The sequence below is a fragment of the Tursiops truncatus genome, chromosome X (assembly GCF_011762595.2).
Source record: "Tursiops truncatus isolate mTurTru1 chromosome X, mTurTru1.mat.Y, whole genome shotgun sequence".
Lineage (NCBI taxonomy): Eukaryota > Metazoa > Chordata > Mammalia > Artiodactyla > Delphinidae > Tursiops > Tursiops truncatus.
The window spans coordinates 77941237-77967554 of NC_047055.1; the positions used below are offsets into that span (position 1 = coordinate 77941237).

At 45.2% G+C, this 26318-nt stretch overlaps 2 protein-coding genes across 2 annotated transcripts in view; both read left to right on the forward strand.

Moving 5' to 3' along the window:
* Positions 1 to 3859, forward strand: part of IGBP1 (immunoglobulin binding protein 1) — a 38334-nt gene extending 34475 nt beyond the window's left edge. The window contains exon 6 of the mRNA XM_019948975.2: positions 3443 to 3859. Within this exon, the coding sequence (XP_019804534.1) occupies positions 3443 to 3582 (140 nt within the window). The 3' untranslated portion in view covers positions 3583 to 3859. The remainder of the gene's footprint in view (positions 1 to 3442) is intronic.
* An 86-nt stretch (positions 3860 to 3945) lies between these two features.
* The window catches only part of DGAT2L6 (diacylglycerol O-acyltransferase 2 like 6), a 34036-nt gene continuing 11663 nt past the window's right edge, over positions 3946 to 26318 (forward strand). Inside the window, 6 exon segments of the mRNA XM_073798886.1 lie at positions 3946 to 13516; positions 25024 to 25214; positions 25469 to 25499; positions 25586 to 25711; positions 25714 to 25731; positions 26100 to 26306. Coding sequence (XP_073654987.1) covers positions 13426 to 13516; positions 25024 to 25214; positions 25469 to 25499; positions 25586 to 25711; positions 25714 to 25731; positions 26100 to 26306 — 664 coding nt within the window. The 5' untranslated portion in view covers positions 3946 to 13425.

A 26318-nucleotide genomic window follows, 5' to 3' on the forward strand; every position in this document is an offset into this window, starting at 1 on the left:
CTTTTAATGGAGAAATGGGGAAAGAATATGCAAAAAAAGAACTGTTCTCAGCAATTATATTGGTAACAGTATTAGTGTTATTCCAGGACTGTGTAACGTGAGATAATGTTAACTGAGTAATTATGAGATATTCAAATTCCATCATCCTCTGTCTTTGAGAGCTAAGACTTTTAATGTGGAAGAATACAGATGTAATTCAAAAGAATTTGAGTTAGAAACAAAACACCCCTGTAGTCCTGAATATGAACTCATGAGAAATTTTATTGAAAAGTACACACACACACACACACACACACACACACACACACACACTTTTGCTTTATCCACTGAAAAGGCTTGAAACAATGACCAGCCCAGAAGCAATGAGCACACCTAGTAACCCAGGTTCTGTTCTTGAAATACCATTCCCATTAAAAGAAACCAGGATGTCTTAGAGAAATAGCTAATTCCAAGCTTGCAGCAGGAAATAAATAAGATGAGCTTGGAACATCTTGTCATAAAGGATAGGAAAGAAGCTTTCAAAGACTACTATGGTCATATCAAAAGGACTCACAAGCCACTTTGAAGACGTTTCCACTGGCCAGAGACAGTTTGGCTTGAAAAAGGATAATTGCCAGTAGCAACGAGCACGTCTAGTGCCCAAATCTTGGTTTCTAATACTATTCTCCAATTAAAGGGCTCCTTAGAGAAATGGATAATTCTAAGGCTGGACAGGGAATATACAAGATGAACCTGAAATATTTTGTAGTACTAGAAAATAAAGAAGCACTCAAAAAACAACAACAGCAAAGAAAAAACTATTGAGGTATGTTAATGTGACACAGGGCCTTCTGAAAGAACTGTTACTGGCCAAAACTGGAAGAATATGAGCAGGAAAATAACAGTATTGGATTATAACACAAGGAATAAAATGTGTCCGTGAGTCTATAGTGATAGAAATAAATGATTACATAAATAGATGGGGGCGAAGAGACCAATCTCCCCTACAGAAAAATTCTAAATAATTTGTGTGTATACACCTGTCTCAAGGAGGTGCAGCACAACTCCTCACCCCTTAAGTGTAGGCTATGTTTAGTTACTTGCTTCCAAAGACTATAGTATAGAAGGAGGGGGGAGCAGTTGGGAACCCTACAAACACTACCTGAAGTGATCCCAGTTAACATCAGCAGTGATGTCATGTAGGTGGTGTGTAGCCTTGGTTTGATGTGATAAGGAGGAAACTTCACTGTTATTCTCTTCCAAAAGTCATAACCCTAGTCTAATTATGAGAAAAATAGGAGGCAACCCCAGGTTGAGGGACATTCTGCAAAATACCTGATGAGTCCCCCTTAAAACTGTCCAGGTCATCAAAAACAAGGAAAGTGAGAAATTCTCACAGCCAAGAGGAGACAAAGGAGACAGAGGACTAATGTAATATGGAATATTTGATGGGATCCTGGAACCAAAAAAAAACGGACATTACGTAAAACCCAAGGAAATCTGAATAAAGTATGAACTTTAGTTGTTAGTTATATATGTATCAGTATTGGTTCATTAGTTATGACACACAAACCATAGTAATGTAAGATGTTAACAATAAGGGAAATTGGGTACGGATGTATAAGAACTCTGTACTATCTTCTCAATTTTTCTGTAAATTAAAACTAAAGTTAGAAAGCTTATTTGGATATTTTTTAGAAATCATTGCAATTCATCGAAACCCATCAAATATGTTTAAATCCATGAGTTCATAACTATAGTTAAAACAAAAATTGTTCAATTTCAGAGGATGATAAGGAACCAATTTATTACCTTGAGAAATGGTAAATTAAAGCAGAAGAATCAAGCATTAATCTTGTTTTCTTTTCCTGGGTGACTAAATAGTAGTAGATGAGGGAAAGCCTCTCTTTATAAAAGCATTCTACTTAATAAAAAAAGAAATGTTAAAGAGTATCACCATTTTGAAATCCTGGGAAAATTAATGAATCTAGGCATTGAGCATCAACAGCTGCTAACATCACAACATATGAGACACAGATACTATGTGCCACCTGCTGGGGGAGGACAGCACCACCTGTATTCATGAGAAGGGATCAACCCTGAGTCATATCAAGCTCTGTGTCCACTTGCCAATCTGCAGAAATACAGAAGAACATGTTGGACTCCGTCATGACTATGCGGTCGGCAAAATCCAGATTTGGGGAAACTACAGGTCAAATGCCCCAGCCTCTTCAATAGAGAACTTGTAAGGAAAGAAAGGGATGGAAGAAGAAACCTGTAGATTAAAAATATATCAAAATATTTGAAAATGGATAAGACTAACCTCAAAAGCATTATGCTAAGTGAAAGATGTCAGACACAAAAGACCACACGTTACTTGATTGCATTTATGTGAAATGTTCAGAATAGGCAACTCTATAGAGATAGAAGGTAGATTGGTGCTTTCCAGGGAGGGAAGGAATGGGGATTAACTGCCAGTGAGCACAGGGTGTCATTTGGTAGATGCTCATGGAGAAGCTTTGGGGATGGGTACAGAAAATCTATATCTTGACCCAAGTGAAGGCTATAAAGGTATAGCCTCCTTATCAACTTTTAAGTTATATATATTTTTGTATGATTTCCAGTATCTTTTATTTTACAGTAAAAGGGTTTAAAAAAAAAGAAAAACAGAACACAAGACTCCTAAGCTGTAAGGAGAGGTCAGATTCCCCACATATTTCATTCTTTATCATGGTAATGAGAGTGTTTCTCGTGGGCAAATTCAAGGTAGCTAGGAAATGTTCCTTTACCCCACAAAGGAAAGAAAAAAATAGTGCAAAAGAGACCTAGTATTTGGTACACTGCATGACAAGTGCCATTTGGACCTCAGACCCTGTTCCAAACGTGCAAAATAACACACATTCTTTTCTGGTAGGTTCAACTGCCCCGTGATTTCCAATTTTATACACACACAGAATTGTAGAACTGTAATAAAGGAAATGGATGAAGGAGGAGAAGTCACCTATAGTCCCACCTCCCTGGCAAATCACAAATCATAAAATCATAAATATTTTTTACTTCAGTGTTTTTGTCAGGCGAGTGTGATAACCACTATACTATGGAAACACTTCAGTGTTTTTGGTTTGCTGGGGTTCTGTTGGTCAGTTGGTGTTTTCGTTTTCTGTTGTGAGGGGTTGGCCATTTTAGCAAGAATTCTTTCCCAAAATAGAATTCATTTTGAGGGGCAACTTTTATGTTTTTGCCTTCTCGTGAAAACCACTCAGGGGATCCTGTCTCACTATTATTTAACATGTCACCTGTTAAGTAATAGTAAGTACTCTCCCCAGTTCTGCTGGCCCCAGGGTAGGCAGCTAGGTATATATTCCTTGTTCTCTTGTTACGTGGTCGTATTCAGAGTGGAGCTGGGGCCCGTGACAGTCGCTCTTTCCCTCACCCCTGCTTTCTCATTTTTCCACTTGGGCAGAGTTCAAAACAGCAGCTCAGCAACAAGATCAGGAACAGGAGGAAGAGGATGATGAACAGGCAGTCCACAGAGCTCGGGAGTGGGATGACTGGAAGGACACCCATCCTAGGGGCTATGGCAACCGACAGAACATGGGTTAGTCTCCCCACAACAAGACAGGACTACAGGGGCTTCTGTCTTCCCCACCAAGGAAAGCTGTGCAGTCTTCCCCTCCCTGGGCTCCTGCTTCAGCCATGTACAACGAAGGCAGAGATGCTTAATTAATCATGCTTTGCGTTCATTAAAATGTCAATTAAGTGTGTATTTGTACCCTACATGATGAGCCAACAATCTTGTCTTGGAATTATAATCCTATCATGGTATATTCCACTTTTCTTAAGTGGAAATAAAAGAGTACTGAGAAATGGTTCTGTATAATCAATGGCTGTATGAATTCTCTTTGAAAAATGAAAGTCCCCTCTATCATGTGAGCCTGTGCAGAAATACGAGTATCAGCTGCTTTCTTCCAGGGGGTGAGAGGAGGGGGTCAGCTGTGGGTCCCTGGGCTTATGGAGAGATCCTCGTCATCTCCCTTTGATGTGGGCAGTGAGTTAGCCAGCATCAGAGCTGCCCAGACTGGCTGGAGCTTGCTTTCTCCTTTCTACCCCAGTGCTGTGAACTAACCCAACACTTGCTTTACAAGGGACAAGCACAAAAGCCAGGACTTGCCCTGCCACACGGCTCTATTTTCAGGAATTATAGCTGTAAATGAACAGAACAATCCTATCTACCCAATCTTCCTTGCTTCAGCCATGAGAAATGAGGAAACCGATAAGGCACTATGAGAGCCATCCTTGTATGAGCATCTGAGGCCAGGGCCTTTACTCTGGAACTACCTAGAACCCTGAGGGTAAGAGCAGCTCAGGCCGTAGCCTAGCTCCTAAGTGGGCTTGCTGGAAGACCATTTTGGCCCTCTTTGCCCATGCTGTGCCATACCTGGCACAGTCCCAAGCGGTCAGTGTGCCATGGCAGTCATTTTGCTAGTTAATAAGGTACCTGCAGTCATGCCAATAACTGGGAGTGGAGGAGGGGAGACAGCACAGATGACAAGGGAGGGTACCTACTTTCTGCGGTAAAGAGAAGACACGTCCTCAGCTCCCGGGTTGATACCCTAGAAAAGCAGCCATGTGTTAAAACAAACGATCTAGAAAACATACTTTTGTTCTATGTGGCTTTGGTACACTTCATTTTCTTTTAAGATGACTCAGCCTTCCTATTCTAGCTTCTGCAGCCTAGTTTAGGACAGGGGTTTGAAAAGGAGACTCAGATCCCTCTCCTTTGTAGGGTGGTAAATGGAGGGCTGTCAGACGATGAGTAGGACGTTATGTTTAGTGGAGATGACAGAAGACCACCAATAATATATTTATTGCTAAATACATACTGCTTAATAAAGGATTCATGGTACCCTCACAGCATAAGCTCCTGAAACTGGTAGAGCACAGATTAACTTCCCCACAGATTTGGGAAGCAAACATTCATTTGTAGTTCTCTTCCAGTTATTGCCAGGCTGCCTCTAGCAATGGCCTATTTCGTGCCCCTGAAACTCCACCCTGAGCTCATTCCCCAAATGGGCCAGGTTGGGGTTATCCCCTTGGCCTGAGTCTACTTAAAGATGGTCCTTCCAGAAGATCCAGCCTGATGAAGCCCCCTCACATTCTGATATCTAAGAGGCAAACTAGACAAAGTGGGTTTGAATCCTGGCTTTAAAAGTTGAAAGCTGTGTGACCTTGGGCAATATAACTTCTCTGAACTGCTCCTCTGTTTCCTCTATGTTTATAGATGAGCTGTTTCATAGGGTTGTTGTGAGAATTAAATGAATAATGGCAGCCATTATAATAGGCTGAAGAATAAGTATTTTCGTCTGAGCTCAGTGACTATGGTCTGTCCACTAGGAAGGGAAAGGAAATGGACAGGTAGGTGTTGGAAACTCTTTTCTGTGCCAGGCACCAGACCTGGCACTTTCACATGCTATTAATACTCACAATGACCCTGCAAAATAGGTAGCATTATCCCCATTTTACAGATTAGAAAACAGGCCCAGAGAAGCTGAGTGATTTCTTCAAGTTCACATTAGCAACAAGCTGTGCTGCTGTCATTTTCCATGTGCTTCCCAATTGCGTGTGCTTTTAGTTCTGCATCTTAAAGCAGCTTAAAAAGAGGGAGCAGCTTGAAAAATCCAAACCCAAACCACCACTTATACGTTATTGGAGCTCAAGAAATTTCTTTTTAGCTGACTCACCGAAGAAGAGGTTATGACAGCCCGCTTCCCCCCTGCCATTTCCCCCTCAGCTGGGGGATAAGACTGAGGCAGTGAGCAAACCCATCTCCCTCCATTTTCCTCCCCAGTTCAGGAGAAAACAAAAAGAGAACCACCTTCTTTACTCCCACCGGAACAAGGCGTTTCAGGGTCCTAGAGTGAGCTGGGTTTGATGGACTTCGGGAAGCTAGGACTCAGAGCATTCCACGGATAACAGTACTGCTTCATCGTTTGCACTATGCTTATTTCACATATGCTGCATGTTTCATTCTCACAACCCATCAGGCAGGAGATGATGCCTTCGTTTTACAGGGAAGGAAACTGGCTTGGGAAATGCAGTGAGTGACTTACTTCAGCACACAGCTAATACATAGACCATGCAAACATATCAGTGTAGCCAAAATATTTGCCCTCTGTAGCTCTCACATGGAGGCCAATTAGTTATTTGGAAAAGGTGAACGCTGGGCACTACTTCTTTTAATGCCATCATGCGGTGATTTGTCCTTTCCACTCTTATTCTTTTCAACACCCCTGTGAGAAAGACAGGGCAGGGGACCGAATGAGCTGATTTCAAGCCCAAGAAGTTGGAGTTAAGGTTTCTGAATTGAGTCTCAATCCTCAGGGCTCTGCCCCTCCCTAGCCGGGTGAGCCAGGGCCACCCAGGTCACCGGGGTCACTGCTGTCATCTAAAACAACGTGCAAAGGATAAAACTTTTGAACCTAAATCCACCTCTCTTATGGCAACTGAATTCCAAAGTCCTCCTCTGCTTACTGTGGGCCTCCGGTTTGCTCATCAGCACAACAGATACACTGCCACCCGGCTCTTTCAGACACCCAACAACAAGACGGCACTGTGACCTTCCTTTGTCTCCTTGCAAAACAGCTCCCTCCAACACCTGCACATCATTTCCTCACAGATTGCTTTTCACCCATTCATCCAAGGTTTAACCTGGCTCAGTTCACTCATGCTCCATAGCAAGGAGGTATGGGTTCTAATACCAGCTCTGTCAGTTTTAGCCCCTCCCAGATGCTGACAACATCTGGCCTACTTACCTCACAGGCCAGAGAAAGGAGCAAATGAAATCAAATATGGAAAAGGACTTCGAACAATTAGAAAACATGGCACAAATGTAAGTTTGGCGGCCAGAGGAGGGGATGCATTGTTTTTTAAATTCAGTATTTCACAACTTATTTTAACCCCTGCCCCCCTATTGCTTTCTCAGTCTTCTATCTATATCACCACCAGCGAAAAGGTTTGTGAACATGCTTTTCTTTGTGTGCTAGAGATGACCAGCTCAGGAGAGAATTGTTACATGCAGTGGAAATTGAGAACCGGTTTTTACTTATCTGCCCACCAGGCCGCCTTTGACAAATGTATGTGAAAAGATGGTAAACAAAAGATTTCAGTTTCTTGTCCCAACTGGCAATAAATCCCTCCAAGAGAGTACAACTCAGCAATGACTTAGGCCATCCTATTCCCATGTGGTAGCACAAATAACAGGAATTCGTGTATTGAGCACCTACTGTATACTAGGAGTTGACTATTTCTAATCCTCACAACGTCCCAAGGTAGATATTATTATTGCCTCAATTTGTAAATGAGGAACTTGAGGCTCAGAGAAGGGATTTCCCAAAGATCACTCAGCCCTAAGTGTCGAGCTGGGCCTGGATTCCAGGTGGGCCTGATTCCACAGGCCACGTCCTTCCAGTCTGCCACACTCCCCGGGAAGCACAAAGCACAGGGGACATAGGAAGGTGGGCGAGATACCCCGCTGGCACACTGCTCTGGGGATCACCCCTCCCCTTTCTCTGTCTAAATTTTGAGCAACGATTGTATCAGCTTTGCCGGCCAGGCCCTTTAAGGGCACATCTGAGACCTGCTCACTGGGGGAATACCCCGGACTCAGAACTCTCCCCTTCCTGGGGCCCTACATCCCTCAACCTGTAGAAGATTCCTGCTCCCAGTGCCAGGCCCACCTGTTTCCAGCCCTATCCGATCTTGGTACAAGTGAATCTTTTAAACCCTCTCTCTATTCCACCCTCTCACTTAACGGTTCCTACACATTTTCTGAGCCCGTCAAAGCCCCCGCTCTTGATCTACCAGGCCCTCCTGGACAGCTAAGACCAGACCCAGGTTGTGAGCGCATGAGACTTGGCAGCCAGGGGCTGGGAGGGAGGATTTCTGCCTGAACTCTGAGGCCCTTCCACAACTCAGCGACAGATACCGCCTCTGCTACCCTGGTGCCCTTGTCCCCGGCTCAGGGACATTGAGTGATTGGCAGAAAGACTCCTCACCCGCTTTATGGAACCTGTCTTCTCCTTTCCTTGTCTACCTTCTGCCTGGGTGAGCTCACCCCACCTCCGGCTTCCATGACTCACCACATGTATGCTGATGGCCAGTGCTAGCCCTGACCTTTCTGCTGAGCTCCCTGACCCATATCCTGTCATCTACCACACCGCTCCTCTTGATGAACAAAAACTCAAATTCAACAGCCTGGCAATGAACTCATCACACTCCCCACCCCTCTGGCTCCATTAGAGTTTCTTAGGGCCTGTTGCCTACTTAGTGCTCTTCCTGGGAAACTCAGCACTGTTTCTGGCCTTCTCCTGACAAAGCCGGCATTCAGTGTCTGCAGAATGAATTACTGAATGAATGAGTCCCATCATGAATCACGCTTCTTCGTCAGGCAGATTCACAATAATGCAGCCTCTTTCTTTTCATATTCAAACAACCTTACATAAAAGGAAACCCAGAATCCCTTCACCTTAAAGCAGCAATCATTTCTCTCTCAGACCCCCTTTCATCCTATCACGGAAGGGACCACATTTTCACAAAGTGTATTCAGTGGAGAGGTCTGCTTTATACTCTGCTTTGAAAGCTTACCATATCATATACTACAGAGTCTACCTTATAATAATTTTAATGACTGCAGATTGTCTATAAGATTGCTATATAATAGCTTACTTAGGCCCCCCCAGATTTTGACCATTTGGATCGTTTCCCGGTTTCTACTGTTATTTCCTTTATTCATTTAACAAAGCAAATTACCTTATTTGCTTGGGCACGCATAAAATTTCCCTGGAGGAGGAGGAGGGGTGTGGGATTGTTAGAGGCCAGGAGTGGGAAGGAGACTTTTCACTGAATTTCCCTATAGACCCTTTTGAATTTTGAATCATGTGAATATGCTGACTATTCAAGATATATATACCAAAAGCTTACTGTACATGAAGCATCTCACTAGAAGCTGGATATAGCAGTGGGGTCTACACTCTCAAACTAACTTCCTGATATGTGCTCTCCCAAAAGTATGTATAACGTACCTTGGGAATCCAGAGGAGAGAGCAGGGTGGAGAATCTCAGACAATGACATTTTCACAGTCACTTGAAGCATGCGTAGGACTTAGGCTGATGAGAGACCACCGTGGGCAAAGGCCCAGAATAGCAAAGGGCACTTCCTGGTTGGGAAAGGAGGCTGTATCTGGTGGGGTGTGAAAGTTATGGGAAGTGAGACTTTCAAGAAGGGCAGAAACCAGTGGAGCAAGGGCTCTGGAGGCCAGGCTCTGGGCTTCGAACTTGATCCCGGAGGCCATGGGAACCTTTGGAGGGTTAGAAACAGGGCAGAGGGTAAGAGCTGTGTTTGATAGCAATCCTCTAGCAGCAAAGGACCAAAGGAAGGTAGAGCAGCTGGGAGCAGCCTTCTGGAGTCCAGGAGACAGTGACAAAGGCCTGAACTAGGGGACCAGCTGTCCCAATGAGCCCCAAACCACCCTGGTTTTAGCACTGAAAGTCCTGCATCCCGGGCAACTCCTCAGCCTCTGGCAAATAGACATAGTCAGTCATTCTAGCCTGAACCAAGGCGCTAGATGCTGCTGTTCCCCAGAGCCTGCCTGCCCTGAGAAGTGATCCAGTGACTTCCAAGAGATTTTGAAATACTCACCCTGTTCTGTCCCACCCTCCACCTCCTCGGTCCCCACCTCCAGCCACTACTCCTGGGTTCATTTACTTCTGTAGGTTCCTTCTAGAGCTGCTGATCTGCAGACACAAAGGGATTTATGAGGAAGACATCCCCACTTACCAACGTCCAGTCTTCTTTCCTTCTGCTCCCCTCCACAAACCTGAGGCTCCCGTCAAAAGAAACTAGTCCCTGTGCCAAAGCAAACCTGCAGACTTTTGTGTCTCCCCAGCCGTCACAAGACAGATCACTCTCCCTACTTCTCTGCCTGTTGAAGCCCATTGCAAATGCCACCCCCCCACACACACAGCTGAGTACCAGTACCATGGAAAAGCTCCTGGGTGGCAGACACTGCCCGAGAACTTTTCAAACATTACCACTACTCCTCACAGCAAATAAATATGATTAGTCCCTTTTTCCAGAGGAGGAAACCAAGACTCAGAGAAGGGAAGTGTCTTGTCCAAGGTCACACAGCTACTAGCCTTCCCCTCCATCTTCTTTGTACTTCTCTGATGGCCCCAATCCTTGTATTGATGATGTGTGTACTTCTTTCACTCCCTGCCAGCCCCCTGACCCACCACACACACGATTGTCAACCTAGAATAATGCCAGGCTTGTAGTAGAACGTCAATAAAAATTTGGTAAAAGAAGGGACTATGTATGTCCCTTGTATAGTACCTAGCCCATTGACTGGCATTAAATAGGTTCTCCTGTTCAGGTATTGCTGAAATTGCAGTACCGAACCAAGTAAGAGTATGATTGAAGGGGAACGATCAGAAGAAAACACATTATGGCAAAACCTCAGCTATCCAAAGCTTTCTAGAAATGAGTCATTCTGAAGACTGAGGGTGAACCTTCAGAATCCAGGAAGAAGAATCCTAGGGCTGCTTCTTTCTCAGAGTTTACCTCGCTTCCACCCACTTCTTCTGAGCTCCCCGGTCCCCTCGCTCTCCTTTTCCTTCCAGTCTTCTTTGGTTTTCTGTTGTTCCTGCAAAGCTTCTTAGCTTCTGGTTTGGCGAGCTAATTGCAGTCTTCCCCTTGCTGTCCTTCCATGCCTTTTGCACCCTTTCTCCTCACCACAGCACCCCCGCTTCCATAGAGGCTTCCCTGCCCTCCTCAGGCTGGTGGATGCTTCTCTCGTCTGCGTCTGCACACCCCACGGCACCCCATACGGGTGTCTGTGATTCCATCCACCTCACATGCTGGACTGTGGGTTTCTTGAGGGTTAGAATCATATCAGCCCTAAATGTCTATGAATGAAATTACCAGACCCTTTTGTGCTTCTTGGCCACCTCTCCTTTGGTACTGCTTACTCCGAGGCAGCTAAGGGTTTGCTTGTTGGTTGGTTGGATTGTAATTGGGAAATCATGAGTGCTGGTTATTCAGGATTTGTCTGCTCACCTACTTCTCTTCTTCCTGCTTTTACTACATTCACTGGTGTTCATGTTATACTTGTCCAGTTGGCTCAGGAAGGCTCCAGCTCAGACAGTATGCTCTTTGTTTTGGAGGGGAAAGGGCTGGCAAATCAGGGTCATGGCCCAGCCCTGCCAGTCCATCTTGCTTAAGGAACCAGGAGACCAGACCTCATTATTTGTTCCACAAGCATTTACTTGAATGCCTACACTGTATCAGGCTCTGAGCCGGACATTAGGGAGACAGAAATGGAAATCGGTGTGTCCTTGCCCTGCATCTAGCACCCTGTGTGAGCCCTTTCTAGGCCTCTTCCATTTACCCATCTGAAAGTGAAGCGGGGTAGAGACCTGACTGGTAGGCAGCCTTGGAGCTGGCAGCACTGTGGAACTCGTCTATCCGGGATACTCTCGCCCTCCCCACATCTGTGCTTTGCCCTGGAAGAGCCCAGACCCACCTCTTTCCTCTCTCCCTTCTCCCCTGCAGATTCTGAGCAGACGTGCTCTAATACGTCTCACCCTGTATGTGGCCAACTAGCCCCCAAGAAGCAGCTTGGTAACCCCAGCTAGCCAGGGGGAAGAAAAGAAAGAGGAAGAGGAGGAGGGGTGGCATGTCACGTGGCCACGGAGGGTACACTGGGGGAGGACAGTACATCCCATGGGGCACCAAAACCGTCCCCTAAGCTCAACTCTGAAGATTCATATTAGTCAGTCTAATCGAGGAGGCCCAAGCCAGAGTGGGAGGTAGGGAGGGAGAGAGAGTTCCACTAATATTCCTGGATAAGGCTAAGGAATCAATATTTCCTTGTACTTGTAGGACACTTGATACCTTTTTGTATTTAATTTTCCCAGCAACCTTTTTGATTACATTCAGAAGATTTTTTTTGAGCACCTACATTAGAGGCCTTATGCTGAGAATTACTGGCCTTTTCCTTTAGGGCACTTATCAGAAATTCAAGTGTATAGACAGTTTTGTAAGGTTTTGTTTTGTTTTGTTTTGTTTTTTTTTGCGGTACACGGGCCTCCCACCGCTGCGGCCTCTCCCACTGCGGAGCACAGGCTCCAGACACACAGGCTCAGTGGCCATGGCTCACGGGCCCAGCCGCTCCGCAGCACGTGGGATCCTCCTGGACCGGGGCACAAACCCGCATCCCCTGCATCGGCAGGCGGACTCTCAACCACTGCACCACCAGGGAAGCCCCTTTCGTAAGTATATAATGTCTGTCTCCTCCACTAGACTGTGAGTTCAATGAAGGCAGGAATCATGCCCATCTTCTTCCCCAAAGAATCCTCAACACCTAGAACAGCACCTGGCAAACGGTAATCACTCAACAGATAGTTACCGAAAAAAGGAATCCACAGGCCTGGGACCTGGAGACAATCTTTAATTTTGAAAGGGCTGGTGTGCAGAAGCAAGCCTTTTAGCCTGAAATATAATAGATGTTCAGTAGACATTCATTTTATTAAACGAAGAATAATAATAGGAAACGCTTACAGTAATACCTCCTGTGTGCCAGGCCCAGTGCTAAGTGCTTTACATTCACCCACTCAATCCTCAGAACAACCCTATGAAGCAGGTACTATTATTATCCCCATTTTACAGTTGGGGAAACCGAGGCACGGCAGTTTGCCAACTTGTAAGTGGCAGAGCTGAGATCTAAACCCCAGCTATCTGGCTCTGAAGTCCATGCCTTTAGCCGCTAGATTGCCTCCCAACAACAGATCTAGAGAGACAGAGCGATTCCCCCACAGCGTCCGGGGAGGAACTTGGCGGAGCCAGGACCAAAAGCCAGGTCTGCTCTCTGTGCAATGCTTCTCCCATTGGCCACTGGTACAGAACCCCTGGGAACAGAGGCACAAGGAGGGATCTGAGAAGTCTAGATATTCATGCAGAAGAAGGCTCTAGTCGACTAGGTGGCTCTCAGCAGAAGACAGGAGGAGTCAGAGAGCATCCACCAGGGCAGACTGCTTTTCAGAGATCCTATTTGAGGCCTAAGCCATTCCCTTTTCCTGCACTAATATATCAGGGACCCCTCCTCACACACACACACACACACACACACACACACACACACACACAGGGCGCTAGAACCAGCCCGAGGCAATTGAGCACCTGTGGGGAAAGGATGCATATTAGAGAGATTAGAAAGTATGAGCTAAAGCCTGGTGTGTGCATAGGAAGTTGTGGGGAGAGAACAGGGAAGACTGGAGAAAAGGCTAAAACCTCCAGCAGATGAAGGGACTCAGTGATGAGATTAAAGCAAAGCACCTGCAATCAGCTCAGCTCTGGAGGCACCAGCCTTCTTATCACAACAGAACAGCACCATGGCCATGGCCTTCCTCTCCCATCTGGATCTTCAGGAAAGCCTCCAAACACTCTCTGTTTTGCAGTGGATCTCAGTCTATGTCTTTTTAGGTGAGTGAACCCCAGGGGCTGGAAAGCACAAGGGAACAGATGAAGAAAGAGACCAGGAATCTCCAGATGAGGAGGGCTCCAAAGAGATCATTTGGTTGGTCCCCTCTCTCTGGGAAGAACTGTGCCTCTCCACCCAGAGAGATGGCTACTGTTGAGTCCATTAGATTTCTCTCCTCCCATCTGAGGGGCATGAAGGCCAGGAGTGAGGCTGCAGGTTTCCTGGTTTAAAGATCACCCCAGCCCTCTCTCAGGACTGCCCCCTGTGAACTAGCTGAAAAGAGTCCTATTCGGGGGCAGGGGCAGAGTTGGTGTTACTGGGTAGATGTAAGGTGATTTTCCAGTATAAGACTATGATGAGAGAATTATGGAAAATCTGCGGGCTGCGTGAGTGACTCATTAGACAGAATTTTGAGAAAGGGCCAGTTCTTCAATGGACTCAGAGAATGACAGTCATCAGTGCCGGGCAAATGGGCTGAGAGCTCGAAGCTTTTCTCAGTCAGAAACCAGGGCTTTGTGAGCAGCCAATTACAGGGGCAAGTTTGGAAACTGGACGTGGAGAAATGTCATCCTGAAGGATGGGACAGGTTAGGAGGCTGCCAAGTCCAATCTGTGGGAGGCTATATGACCCCGTAGAGCAGTGGTTCTTAACTAGGGACCTATAGACCTAGAATGAGGCAGGGAGGGACAACGTTGAATTTGGATGGAAAAAATTACCTGTTTGTTTTCACTAACCTCATATTGAAATGATGAATGTAGGCAGCAAACCACAGAAATAACCTGTGAATTTGTCGGTAATAGACATCACAGAGATTTACATTTCACATGCCAGTTGTTGCAGTCATCTCAAAAGTTCATTTATGGGCTTCCCTGGTGGCGCAGTGGTTGAGAGTCTGCCTGCTGATGCAGAGGACACAGGTTCGTGCCCCGGTCCGGGAAGATCCCACATGCCGTGGAGCGGCTGGGCCCGTGAGCCATGGCCACTGAGCCTGCGCGTCCGGAGCCTGTGCTCCGCAACGGGAGAGGCCACAACAGTGAGAGGCCCGCGTACTGCAAAAAAAAAAAAAAAAAAAAAAGTTCATTTATGCTCGTTACCACTTCCAAATTCCAACAGTTATTGGAACTACCATTAGGCGTGGTTATTTAATGCATAAATCAAGAAGCCCATGTTACTGTACGACATTTTTGGCAATATTTTGATAACGGTGTTTTACTATGATGAGTTTCCTTTGTAAGTCTGTGTATTTTATTTTATGCATTTAAAAATACTATTCAGAAAAGGGCTTCACCAGACTGCCAAAGGGGTCCATGGCCTGTTTCCCAGTAAATACTCCTTACAGAAAAGTGTCCTTCCTTCCTTCCTCCCTCCCTTCCTCCTTCCTAATTCTTTTCTTCCTTCTTTTTCTCACCCTCTTTCCTTCATTCTTTCTGTCTTGCTCAGAGCCTCCCTCAGCGCTTTTCCTCCTTCCTGAATGATGTTCAGAATCATGGCTGATTACTGAGCACAACTGGGAGTGATGGGGGAAAACGTAGGGAAGAGGGGGAGAGAAAAGGCAGAGAGAGGGACAAGAAGGAGGAAAGAAGCGATGAGAGAAGAATGAAGAGATGGTTTGGGGGAGATGTGGAATATAAATATTCATGACCCTTGGAATTAGGCAATGCTCCTGAGAGCCCCTCTGAGGCCCAGCTTCCAGTTAAAGGATGGCTCTCCATCTGTCTCTTCTTTTCTGGGCTTGTATTGCCATCTATCTAAACTGTTGCAATATCCTCTTTCCTGGACTTCTATTCTCCACCCTCTCCCATATATTCCACTGCCTACAGCCAGAAGAGTCTTTCAAAGGCATCTTTGATTATAGCCCTCTGCTGCTCAAAAATAGCGGATTTCCCTTGCCTTCTTGATGAAGTACAAATGTGTTATTGTGGGCATTCAAGGCCCTGCTCCACTCTCTGCCTCAAACTTTTTTTTTTTTTTTTTTTTGCGGTACGCAGGCCTCTCACTGTTGTGGCCTCTCCCGTTGCGGAGCACAGGCTCCGGACACGCAGGCTCAGTGGCCATGGCTGACGGGCCCAGCCGCTCCACGGCATGTGGGATCTTCCTGGACCGGGGCACGAACCAGTGTCCCCTGCATTGGCAGGCAGACTCTCAACCACTGTGCCACCAGGGAAGCCCCCTGCCTCAAACTCTTTACCAGCTCCTCCCCCTACTCTTCCCCTAGGTGAAGCTCGTATTCCAGGCAATCTATTCACAGAACAAAAAGAGCTACCATACGACCCAGCAATCCCACTACTGGGCATATACCCTGAGAAAACCATAATTCAAAAAGAGTCATGTACCACAATGTTCATTGCAGCTCTATTTACAATAGCCAGGACATGGAAGTAACCTAAGTGTCCATCGACAGATGAATGGGTAAAGAAGATGTGGCACATATATACGATGGAATATTACTCAGAAACGAAACTGAGTTATTTGTAGTGAGGTGGATGGACCTAGAATCTGTCATACAGAGTGAAGTAAGTCAGAAAGAGAAAAACAAATACCATATGCTAACACATATATATGGAATCTAAGAAAAAAAAAAGGTCATGAAGAACCTAGGGGTAAGGCGGTAATAAAGACACAGACCTACTAGAGCATGGGCTTGAGGATATGGGGAGGGAGAAGGGTAAGCTGTGACAAAGTGAGAGAGTGGCATGGACATATATACACTACCAAACGTAAAATAGATAGCTAGTGGGAAGCAGCTTCACGGCACAGGGAGATCAGCTCGGTGCTTTGTGACCACCTAGAGGGGTGGGATAGGGAGGGTGGGAGGGAGGGAGATGCAAAAGGGAAGAGATATGGGAACATATGTATATGTATAACTGATTCACTTTGTTATAAATCAGAAACTAACACACCATTGTAAAGCAATTATACTCCAATAAAGATGTTTAAAAAAATGCCAAGGTTACTTACTCTCTCACTCCTTCACTTCTGCTCTATTTCCTACACTTAAAAGATTCCCTGGGCTTCCCTGGTGGCGCAGTGGTTGAGAGTCCACCTGCCGATGCAGAGGACACGGGTTCGTGCCCCGGTCCGGGAAGATCCCACATGCCACGGAGCGGCTGGGCCCATGAGCCGTGGCCGCTGGGCCTGCGCGTCCGGAGCCTGTGCTCCGCAACAGGAGAGGCCACAACAGTGAGAGGCCCGCATACCGCAAAAAAAAAAAAAAAAAAAAAAAAAAAAGATTCCCTGATCACCCTTCCTGGACTATCCCTGGACAACCCTTCCTTTGAGATACTGCTCAAGTCATACCTTCTCTGCAACATTGTCCTGGCAACCTGAGACTACATTATCTGTGAAAGTCCAGAGCACTTTGGAAAATTCGGTTGCATAGCAGCCTTTATACCCTTTGCCTCCTCTACCCAATAAGCTCCATGAAAACAGGAGCCACGTCTTGTCATTGTTCTATTTCTTGCAACACCAGGCTTGACACTGTTGATTCTTCCAGATTTCTTCTCCTCAGTAAAGACCTTTAAGTCCACCTCTTGTTCTTTTTTCTCTCTCATGGACATCTTTTTTTGTGTGTGTGTGGGTCTGCCTCGTATCTCTGGTTGCTGATAATACAAAAAATAGAACATACTCTTGGGAGTCAGACAGACCAGGTCTGCCATTTACTTGTTATGTGAGCTTGTGCAAGTAAGTCGTTCACCCTCTACCATTGTAGAACAGAGCTCTCAAGACCATTCTGATAATCAAAGAGGAAAGAAAACCCTCAGTCGATGTTCATTTTCTTTCTGTGATAGAAATTGACATTGGAGCCCAACCACCCCACCTCAGAAGACGTTTGATCAACAGAAGAGTGACTACCACTTCTAAGACAGGCACCTTAGACTCTGATTTCATTGCACCTTCAGGAAGAATAATGAGTAACTAGATCCTAGAAAATGAGGCAGATACTCTGATACCTTCCAAGCATTCCCACAGGCCCTTTCAAGGCATCGTTCACTTCACTATTCCCTCTCCTTCACCCCCTACATCCAGTCAACTGCAAACCCCTGAACATTCTGCCTCCATAGTATCTTTCAAATTGATTTCAGAAGTAGTAGCCTATTTCAGGTTCCCATTGCGTCTCATCTAAGTCACTGCAACTCTTAGCTGACCTCCCTGCCTACCGTTTCTCCTGCTCGCACAGTCATCTCAAATGATCTCACTGATACACAGATATGATCACGCTCTTCCTCTGCTAAGAACCATCACTGGCTTCTCATTCCATTCAGTATGGGACCTGAGCTCCCCTGCTTCCTTCCCAGTGTCATCTCCTGTTCCATGGCTTCCCATGCTCCCTGTACTTTTGCAGGTTATGGTATTACTCACAGACCTTGGACTCTTCCATCTCCAGGCCTTCGTTCGAGCTCTTCCTTGTGCGTGGAAGGCCCTTCCACCACTAATCCGTCTGTCAAAATCCTACTCTTCCTTCAAGATTCAATTTAAATCTTACCTTCTGTAAGAAGCCTTTCTAGGTTGCCCGGTAGTAAAGAATGGCCTTCTCCTTTTGTCCCCATATAATGACATTTGAACCCTAACTGTATTGTTCTCACCCTCTAGGATATATCCATTATTTATGGTATCAGTTTTCCCCTCTAGACCATGAGTTTCTCGAAAGCAGGAACTTTATTTTTTACATGTCTTAATATGACTTAAATTAATTAAGCATACACAAAGTGCTTAAAGTAGCTCTTGGTTCATAATAAAGACACAACAAATGCTACATACTTTTTTTCCCAAAGCTTGAAATGAAGATACATGACCTCTCTGAGCCTCAGTTTCTTCATATGTAAAATGGGGATAATAAAATTATCTACCTCTCAGGGTCGTGAGAAGATTAAATGAGATAATGTACATTAAGTGCTGAACAGAGTGCCTGTTGACAATAAATGCTCTATACGAGGTATCAGTAACCATACTTACATTATTTTCATCGTTTTCATACTTATGCTCTTCACCCTCCTCCTTCCAGGCCCCAAGCCTGCCCCCATTGCTTCTAGCACAGGGATTTCACACGAGGTATGCTCAGTCTATGTTTGCTGAATTACTAAATTATCTTTTTTTTACTCCCGCGGGTTCTTACATTTATAGTAATACAGATCCAATAAGTAATCACAAAGCCACAGAAATTCGTCTTTGACAAACCAGTCACGTTCTTGGATTTCTGAAGGCTTTGAGCCAACTGATTAAGACGCCAGGTTTTCGCTTTACACTAGAAATGACAGGCTGCCCATAGCCTTACACACTCATGCACACCCTGGAACCTCAGAAGGCCTTTCTTTATTTATTTGGAATAAGGGCATTGGTGGTTTCTTTCCCTGTTACCATTCACCTGCCACTTAGAGAATTTTGAAATCAAACTTCCCTGTGCTACAACTGAATGTAACAAATATATTTATCCTGAATCATCCTCCTGTGCTTGGCATTATGCTGAAGGCTGTTTTCAAGAAGCTTACTGTCTAGGGCTTCCCTGGCAGCGCAGTGGTTAAGAATCCACCTGCCAATGCAGGGGACACGGTTCGAGCCCTGGTCCAGGAAGATCCCACATGCCACGGAGCAACTAAGCCTGTGCACCACAACTACTGAGCCTGCGCTCTAGAGCCCACGTGCCACAACTACTGAAGCCCGCGTGCCTAGAGCCCGTGCTCCGCAACAAGAGAAGCCACAACAGTGAGAAGTCCATGCACCGCAAGAAGACCCAACGCAGCCAAAAATAAATTTATTAAAAAAAAAGAAGCTTACTGTCTAAAAGGCAAAGGGCCAGACATGTAAGGTGCTAACTACACAAGCAGCAAAATGAAACAGGGCCAAATAGATGCAGAAGTAATGTGCTGTGGGTGTGTAGAGGAGGGAACTCTTCATTCTGACCAGAGAATAAACAAAGATATCATCAAGGAGGTATCATTTGAGCTAAGCCTTGACGGCTGAGAGAATTTTGATATAGACAGAAAGTTGGAGAGAGAGTAGTCAGAATAAGGGAACAGCATCACCAAAGGCATGGAGAAGTGAAATTCCATGGTGGGTTGAAAGAATGGGGAGTAGACTAAGGTGGTTGGACCCCCGTTTCCCATTCTTCAGCCGTTTGCCTCCCACTTTCTGGTTCTTTCCACAGCTGAGTACCACCTGTGCTATTATTACTTAACATTTTTTCCCCAAATTGACTCATTCCTGTAAGCTAAATTAATATATTCTTTTTTTAAAAAATTATTTATTCATTCATTTATTTAATTTTTGGCTGCATTGGGTCTTCGTTGATAGGCGTGGGCTTTCTCTAGTTGCGGCGAGCAGGGGCTACTCTTTGTTGTGGTGCACGGGCTTCTCATTGCAGTGGCTTCTCTTGTTGCAGAGCACGGGCTCTAGGCACACGGGCTTCAGTAGTTGTGGCACGCAGGCTGTAGAGCACAGGCTCAGTAGCTGTGGCGCACGGGCTTAGTTGCTCCATGGCATGTGGGAACTTCCCGGACCAGGGCTTGAACCCGTGTCCCCTGCATCGGCAGGCAGATTCTTAACCACTGCACCACCAGGGAAGCCCCTAAATTAATATATTCTAACAGGAAACTTTACATTACCACCATGAATTCACTTTTATTCACTACACATTAAAATAACTTTCCATCCATGAGCCACTTCAGATCACCCCATGTCCTTACAGTGGTCTGGGTATGATCACCTCATGCTAGATCATAAGGGGTATGAGTGCCGGTGCTGAGAGATGAGGCCAAGAAGGTGTATGTGGCCGGCCCATGGAGGGCCTTAAACACCAGGCTAGGGCTTCCCTGGTGGCGCAGTGGTTGAGAGTCTGCCTGCCGACGCAGGGGACACGGGTTCGTGCCCCGGTCCGGGAAGATCCCACATGCCACGGAGCGGCTAGGCCCGTGAGCCATGGCCGCTGAGTTTGCACGTCCGGAGCCACAACAATGAGAGGCCCGCGTACAGAAAAAAAAAAAAAAAAAAACCACCAGGCTAACATGTTCAGACTTTATCCTGTCAGCAGTGGGAAAATACTGAAGGCTTCAGAGGAGGCAAACAACATTATGACTGTGCCTTAAAAATATATCTGCGGCATGGAAAATAGACTGGAGGGGAAGAGACCAGCAGGCAAGAATAGACAAAAGCCTGCAGTCCAGACCAGAGGAGATCAAGTTCTAGACCACAGCAGTGACAGTGGAGACAGAGGCAGGAGGATGAATGGGAGAGATTTTTTTTTGGAAAGGGAGAGAAGTTAAAGATAGCTCCAAAATGTTGAAACTGTGACATTTATCCTGAGGCCTGAAATATGAATAGGAGCTAGCCAGGCAACGAGCTGAGGAAAGAGTCTTCCAGGCAAAAGGGACAATATGCACAGAAGCCCGGAGGCTGGGGAACAGAATGAGTTGAAGAAACTGACAGAAGAACAGTATGGTGGCATGCAGAGAACTAGGGGGTGGCCAGGGGCTCCATCACGGAGGACCTTCAGAACCAAGTTTATGAGACTGGACTGGATCCTAAGAGTCATGGGAAGCCATGTGAGTTGTTGAATTATTGAATTACCATTAACCCCCAGAGGTTCTCATATTTATCATTAAGTTTGATCCGTTAAGTAATCACAGAGCCACAGAAATGTCTCTTTGACAAACCAGCCATGTTCTTGGTTATATGCTATAGAAGGACAGAGATTTGCATTTAACATGCTGGCTGCATCATGGCTCAAATCGAAGCAGGTAACCTGTTTAGAAGACATTGGCAGTCGGCTTAGAGAGAGAGAATGGTGGCTTGGACAGGATGGTAGCATGGAGGTGGGGAATAGAATAATTTGAAAGATGTTTGGAGGACAGAACTGACGGGAATTAACAATTGACTAAAGGAAAGCGATAATTAGAGCTCAGTGGTGAAGAGTACAGTCTCTGGAGGAAGAGTGTGAGTTCTCAACTCTGGCTCACCCACTAGCTGGCTGTGTGACCTTAAGTGGTTATTTAACTTCTCTGAACCTGGGTTCCTCATTCACAAAATGAGAATGCTTATTGTCCTAATGGGGGCTTTATGAAGATTTAATAAAATATACATGTAAAATACTTAGTTTTACATGATGAGTGTACAGTAAATGTTGGCTATTACTATATGGGGAAAGTGAGCAAGAAAGATGAATCAGAAATGATTTGAAGAAAGGACCCAGTTAGATTCATATTGGTACCATCTTTAACTTAAGCTAGTAATCATTAGTAATTGGAGGGTGTACAGGTTTACATTTATTTTTTTTAAGTCAAGACCAAGGGTGAAAAAGGATATTACATAATGGTAAAAGGGTCAATTCACCAAGAAGACATACTATCCTAAATGTCTATGCACCTAGCAATAGAGCTTTAAAATATGTGAAGTGAAAACTAACAGAACTGGAAAAAAAATAGATAAATTAACAATTACATTTGAAGACTTCCTTGAAAACCACAAACAACCAAAACTCACCCAAAATGAAACAGATAACGTGTAACTATTAACTAAATTAAATTTTAATTTTGGAAGGTTATAAACCTTCCAAAACAGAAATCTGAAGACCCAGTTGGTTTCAACGGCATATTCTTCCAAACATTTTAAAGATGATATATCACAAATTCTACACAATCTTTTTCAGAAAATAGAAGACGAAAGAACACTTGCCAACTCATTTATGAGGCCAGACCCTGATACGAAAACCAGACAAAACAGTACAAAAAAGAAAACTACAGACCAATATCCCTCATGAATATAAATGCAAAAATCCTCAAAAAAAAAAATACTAGCAAATCAAACAAATATACCATGACCAAGTGGGCTCTATCCCAGAATGCAAGGGTAAATATTTGAAAATCAATCAACGTAACCTAGCATATTAACCACCTAAGGGAGAAAAAACACACACAATTATATCAATTGATGTAGAAAAAGCATTTGACAAACTTTAATCCATGATAAAATCTCTCAGCAAACTAGGAATAGAAGGCAACTTTCTCAACTTGATAAAGAGCATCTGTAAAAAAAAAAAAAAACCCTGCAGGTAACATCATACTTAATGGTGAAAGACTGAAAGCTTTCTCTCTAAGATGAGGAGCAAAGCAAGTATGTTCACTCTCACCATTTGTATTCAACATTATACTAAAAGTCCTAGCAAGTGCAATAAAGCAAGAAGAAAAAAAAAAGAAAGAAAAGCATTCAGATTGAAAAGTAAGAAATACAACTGTCCTAATTCACAGATGACATGATCACCTGTGTAGAAAATCCCATTAAATTAAATATTTTTAAAATCTACTAAAAAAAATCCCTCTAAGGGTGTGGAGAAAAAGGAACCCTCTTGCACTGTTGGTGGGAATGTAAATTGATACAGCCACTGTGGAGAACAGTATGGAGGTTCCTTAAAAAACTACAAATAGAGTTACCATATGATCCAGCAATCACACTCCTGGGCATAAATCCGGAGAAAACCATAATTCAAAAAGACACATGCACCCCAATGTTCATTGCAGCACTATTTACAATAGCCAGGTCATGGAAGCAACCTAACTGTCCATCGACAGATTAATGGATAAAGAGGATGTGGCACATATATACAATGGAATATTACTCAGCCATAAAAAGGAACGAAATTGGGTCATTTGTAGAGATGTGGATGAATCTAGAGACTGTCATACAGAGTGAAGTAAGTCAGAAAGAGAAAAACAAATACCGTATGCTAACACATATATATGGAATCTAAAAAAAAAAAAAAGGTTCTGAAGAACCTAGGGGCAGGACAGGAATAAAGACGCAGACGTAGATAATGGACTTGAGGACATGGGGAGGGGGAAAGGTAAGCTGGGACGAAATGAGAGAGTGGCATTGACATATATACACTACCAAATGTAAAATGGATAGCTAGTGAGAAGCAGACACATAGCACAGGGAGATCAGCTCAGTGCTTTGTGACCACCTAGAGGGGTGGGATAGGGAGGGTGGGAGGGAGATGCAAGAGGGAGGGGAGGGGATCTGGGGATATATGTAAATGTATAGCTGATTCACTTTGTTATACAGCAGCAACTAACACACCATTGTAAAGCCATTATACTCCAATAAAGAAGTTGAAAAATAATTAATAATGATTCATATTTAACTTTATCTGAGTTTTCTTCTGAAGCTTACCAGCAAATTTACTCTCATCTTTTTTAAAAAATAAATTTATTAATTAATTTATTTATTTTTGGCTGTGTTGGGTCTTCGTTTCTGTGTGAGGGCTTTCTCTAGTTGCGGCAAGTGGGGGCCACTCTTCATCACGGTGCGCAGGCCTCTCACTGTCGCAGCCTCTCTTGTTGCAGAGCACAGGCTCCAGACGCGCAGGCTCAGTAGTTGTGGCTCACGGGCCTAGTTGCTCCGTGGCATGTGGGATCTTCCCAGACCAGGGCTCGAACCCGTGTCCCCTGCATTGGCAGGCATATTCTCAACCACTGCGCCACCAAGGAAGCCCCCTACTCTCATCTTTTATGAGGGTCAGAGGTAGCAAGATTTGTATCCATGGCAATCTTCCCATAAAATTCCTCCCCCTGCTATTTCCTATTTAATTAGTATGCTTACAACAACCACTTCAGCCAGCTCTTGTAAGGGGAATTCAGCCTATCACTAAGGTTTCTTCTACTCCATAACACGACTTTTTTTTTAAATGCCCATTCCATCTTTTTCCTGTTATTTTCATCTAAGCCCAAAATGCTAGAGACAAACCTGCTGGCAGGTAACTCTTGAGTTTCTTCCCCTTCTCTGAAACTTTTATCTACTATGATGTTATCTGGTCAAAGAAGTCATTCCTTTAGCTGGGTATTTTTAAATTCACAATATGTGTACTGAGCCCCTCTTTCTCATGAATGCATATTTTAAAATGGAATTCAACTCCCACTGCTGTAAGATGTACCATGTCTGCACTTCACAGCCTGCTGTGACCCTTTCTTTGCTAACAGAGATGATTTTTTCCCCTTCTGAACTTTTGAGACATTTTGAATGGGACAAAATCGAACAAAGTAAAGCAGTTTCTAATATGTGTTTTCTTCTCAGCATCAAACAGCCCGTACACTGCAGGCTGCCCCTCTCCACTGGAATGTGCTGACAGAGCAGTTCCACAAAGGAAGGAGGGCTGAGCTTTCAGAAAGAACTTCCTGAGGTCCCAGAACGGGGATGTAAGCCACCGGCCCAAGATGCTGTTTCCTTCCAATTGCCAAGTAGTGCTGTCCTTTGACCCCAGCTGAGGACCTACTCTGAGAACGTCATGGTTCTGCTGTCCTCAGTTAAGATCTCAGCCACCAAGGGGACCCAGATCCAGGGACTCAGAGGTCCTCCCGGACCACAGCAGAGCTAGGAGGGGGTTAGGGGGTCGGGGGGGATGAGGAGAGAAGAGTCTCACACCGGCCTCAACCTGCTCCTTCACTACAGAGCAGAGATCGGGGTTATGAGAGGTGTATTAAACTTGAAGGGAACTGAAGGGCATGAACCCTTTGCGTCCCCTCAGGAGCTATTCCTATTCTTCTTATACCCTACTTTTTGGTGTTCACTAAGTTCGGCATGCTGTCCGTGCTCGCCTTAGCCTGGCTCTCCTATGACGAACACCCACAGTCAAGGAAAGAAACAGGGGAAGAGTGGTGGTCCCTGTCTGTACCAAGGATGGAACCACAGGGCTGGGGTGGGGGTGGAAGGAGAGAGTGAGAGAGACAGAGGGAGAAGAGGTGGGGAGAGGAAAGAAGAGGAAAGGGAAAGGAAAGGAGGTCAGGGAGGCGAAGCGAAGGAGAGAGGGAGAGGAGCACAGGAAGGTAGAGGGAAGGGGTGGGAGACAGGAGGGCAAAGCTCAGCAAGTAACAGAGGTCTCTGCCAGGATGCCCAGGAAGAATTGAGGCTGGTTTCTGGGTGGGTGCTCCCAGCCTCCTGCTATTTCCCTCCCACCTTTCTGACTGCTCCAGAGGAGCAGGGGCTTCCTGTGTCTCCTTGAGGGTTGGATTCAGGGACAGTACCTATAGCTCTGTGCCCGATATGGAAATGTGAGAAAGAGGCCCCTCTAGTGACCTGAATGTTTTAAGAAGAACCCTCCACCTCCAGGAGAAGTAGAGGGATTGGCAAGATCTCACCCAGTCTTTCCTTCCCTTCTGTACCTGCAGGTGGTAGGCGTTCAACTTGGGTACGAAACTGGACCCTCTGGAAGTATTTCCAAATTTCTTCCCAGTAAAGATGACTACGCTTCCTCTGGGTGCCCTCAGTCCCTGTTGCCCAGACACTCCCTCCCCATTCAGCCCTATGTTTTCAAAGGCTTTGGTGGCCAGCAGTGGACATCAAGGCCCAGAGGCATAATGCAGAGCAGGGACCCAAGATGGATGGGCAGGTGGGGAGACAAATGGATAGCACCTTGCCTCAGAGTGGCAGACCCAGGTCAGCCTCTCTGAGCATCATAACCCCTGGCAATCATGTGACAGTGAAGACATCCCAGTGAATAGGGATTTGGAGCTCCCCAAGGGAAACACAGGCTACCTACCGGGATCTGAGCCCACATGTCCTCTCTTCCTTCTATCCACTACTCTGATTCAATCTCCCTCTAACAGCTGGTGAAGACTCATGACCTCTGTCCCAAACACAACTATATCATTGCCAACCACCCCCATGGCATTCTCTCTTATGGTGTCTTCATCATCTTTCCCACTGAGGCCACTGGCTTTGCTCGGATTTTCCCAGCCATCACTCCTTATGTAGGGACCTTGGAAGAGATCTTCTGGATCCCAATTGTGCGAGATTATGTGATGTCAATGGGTGAGTACAAGA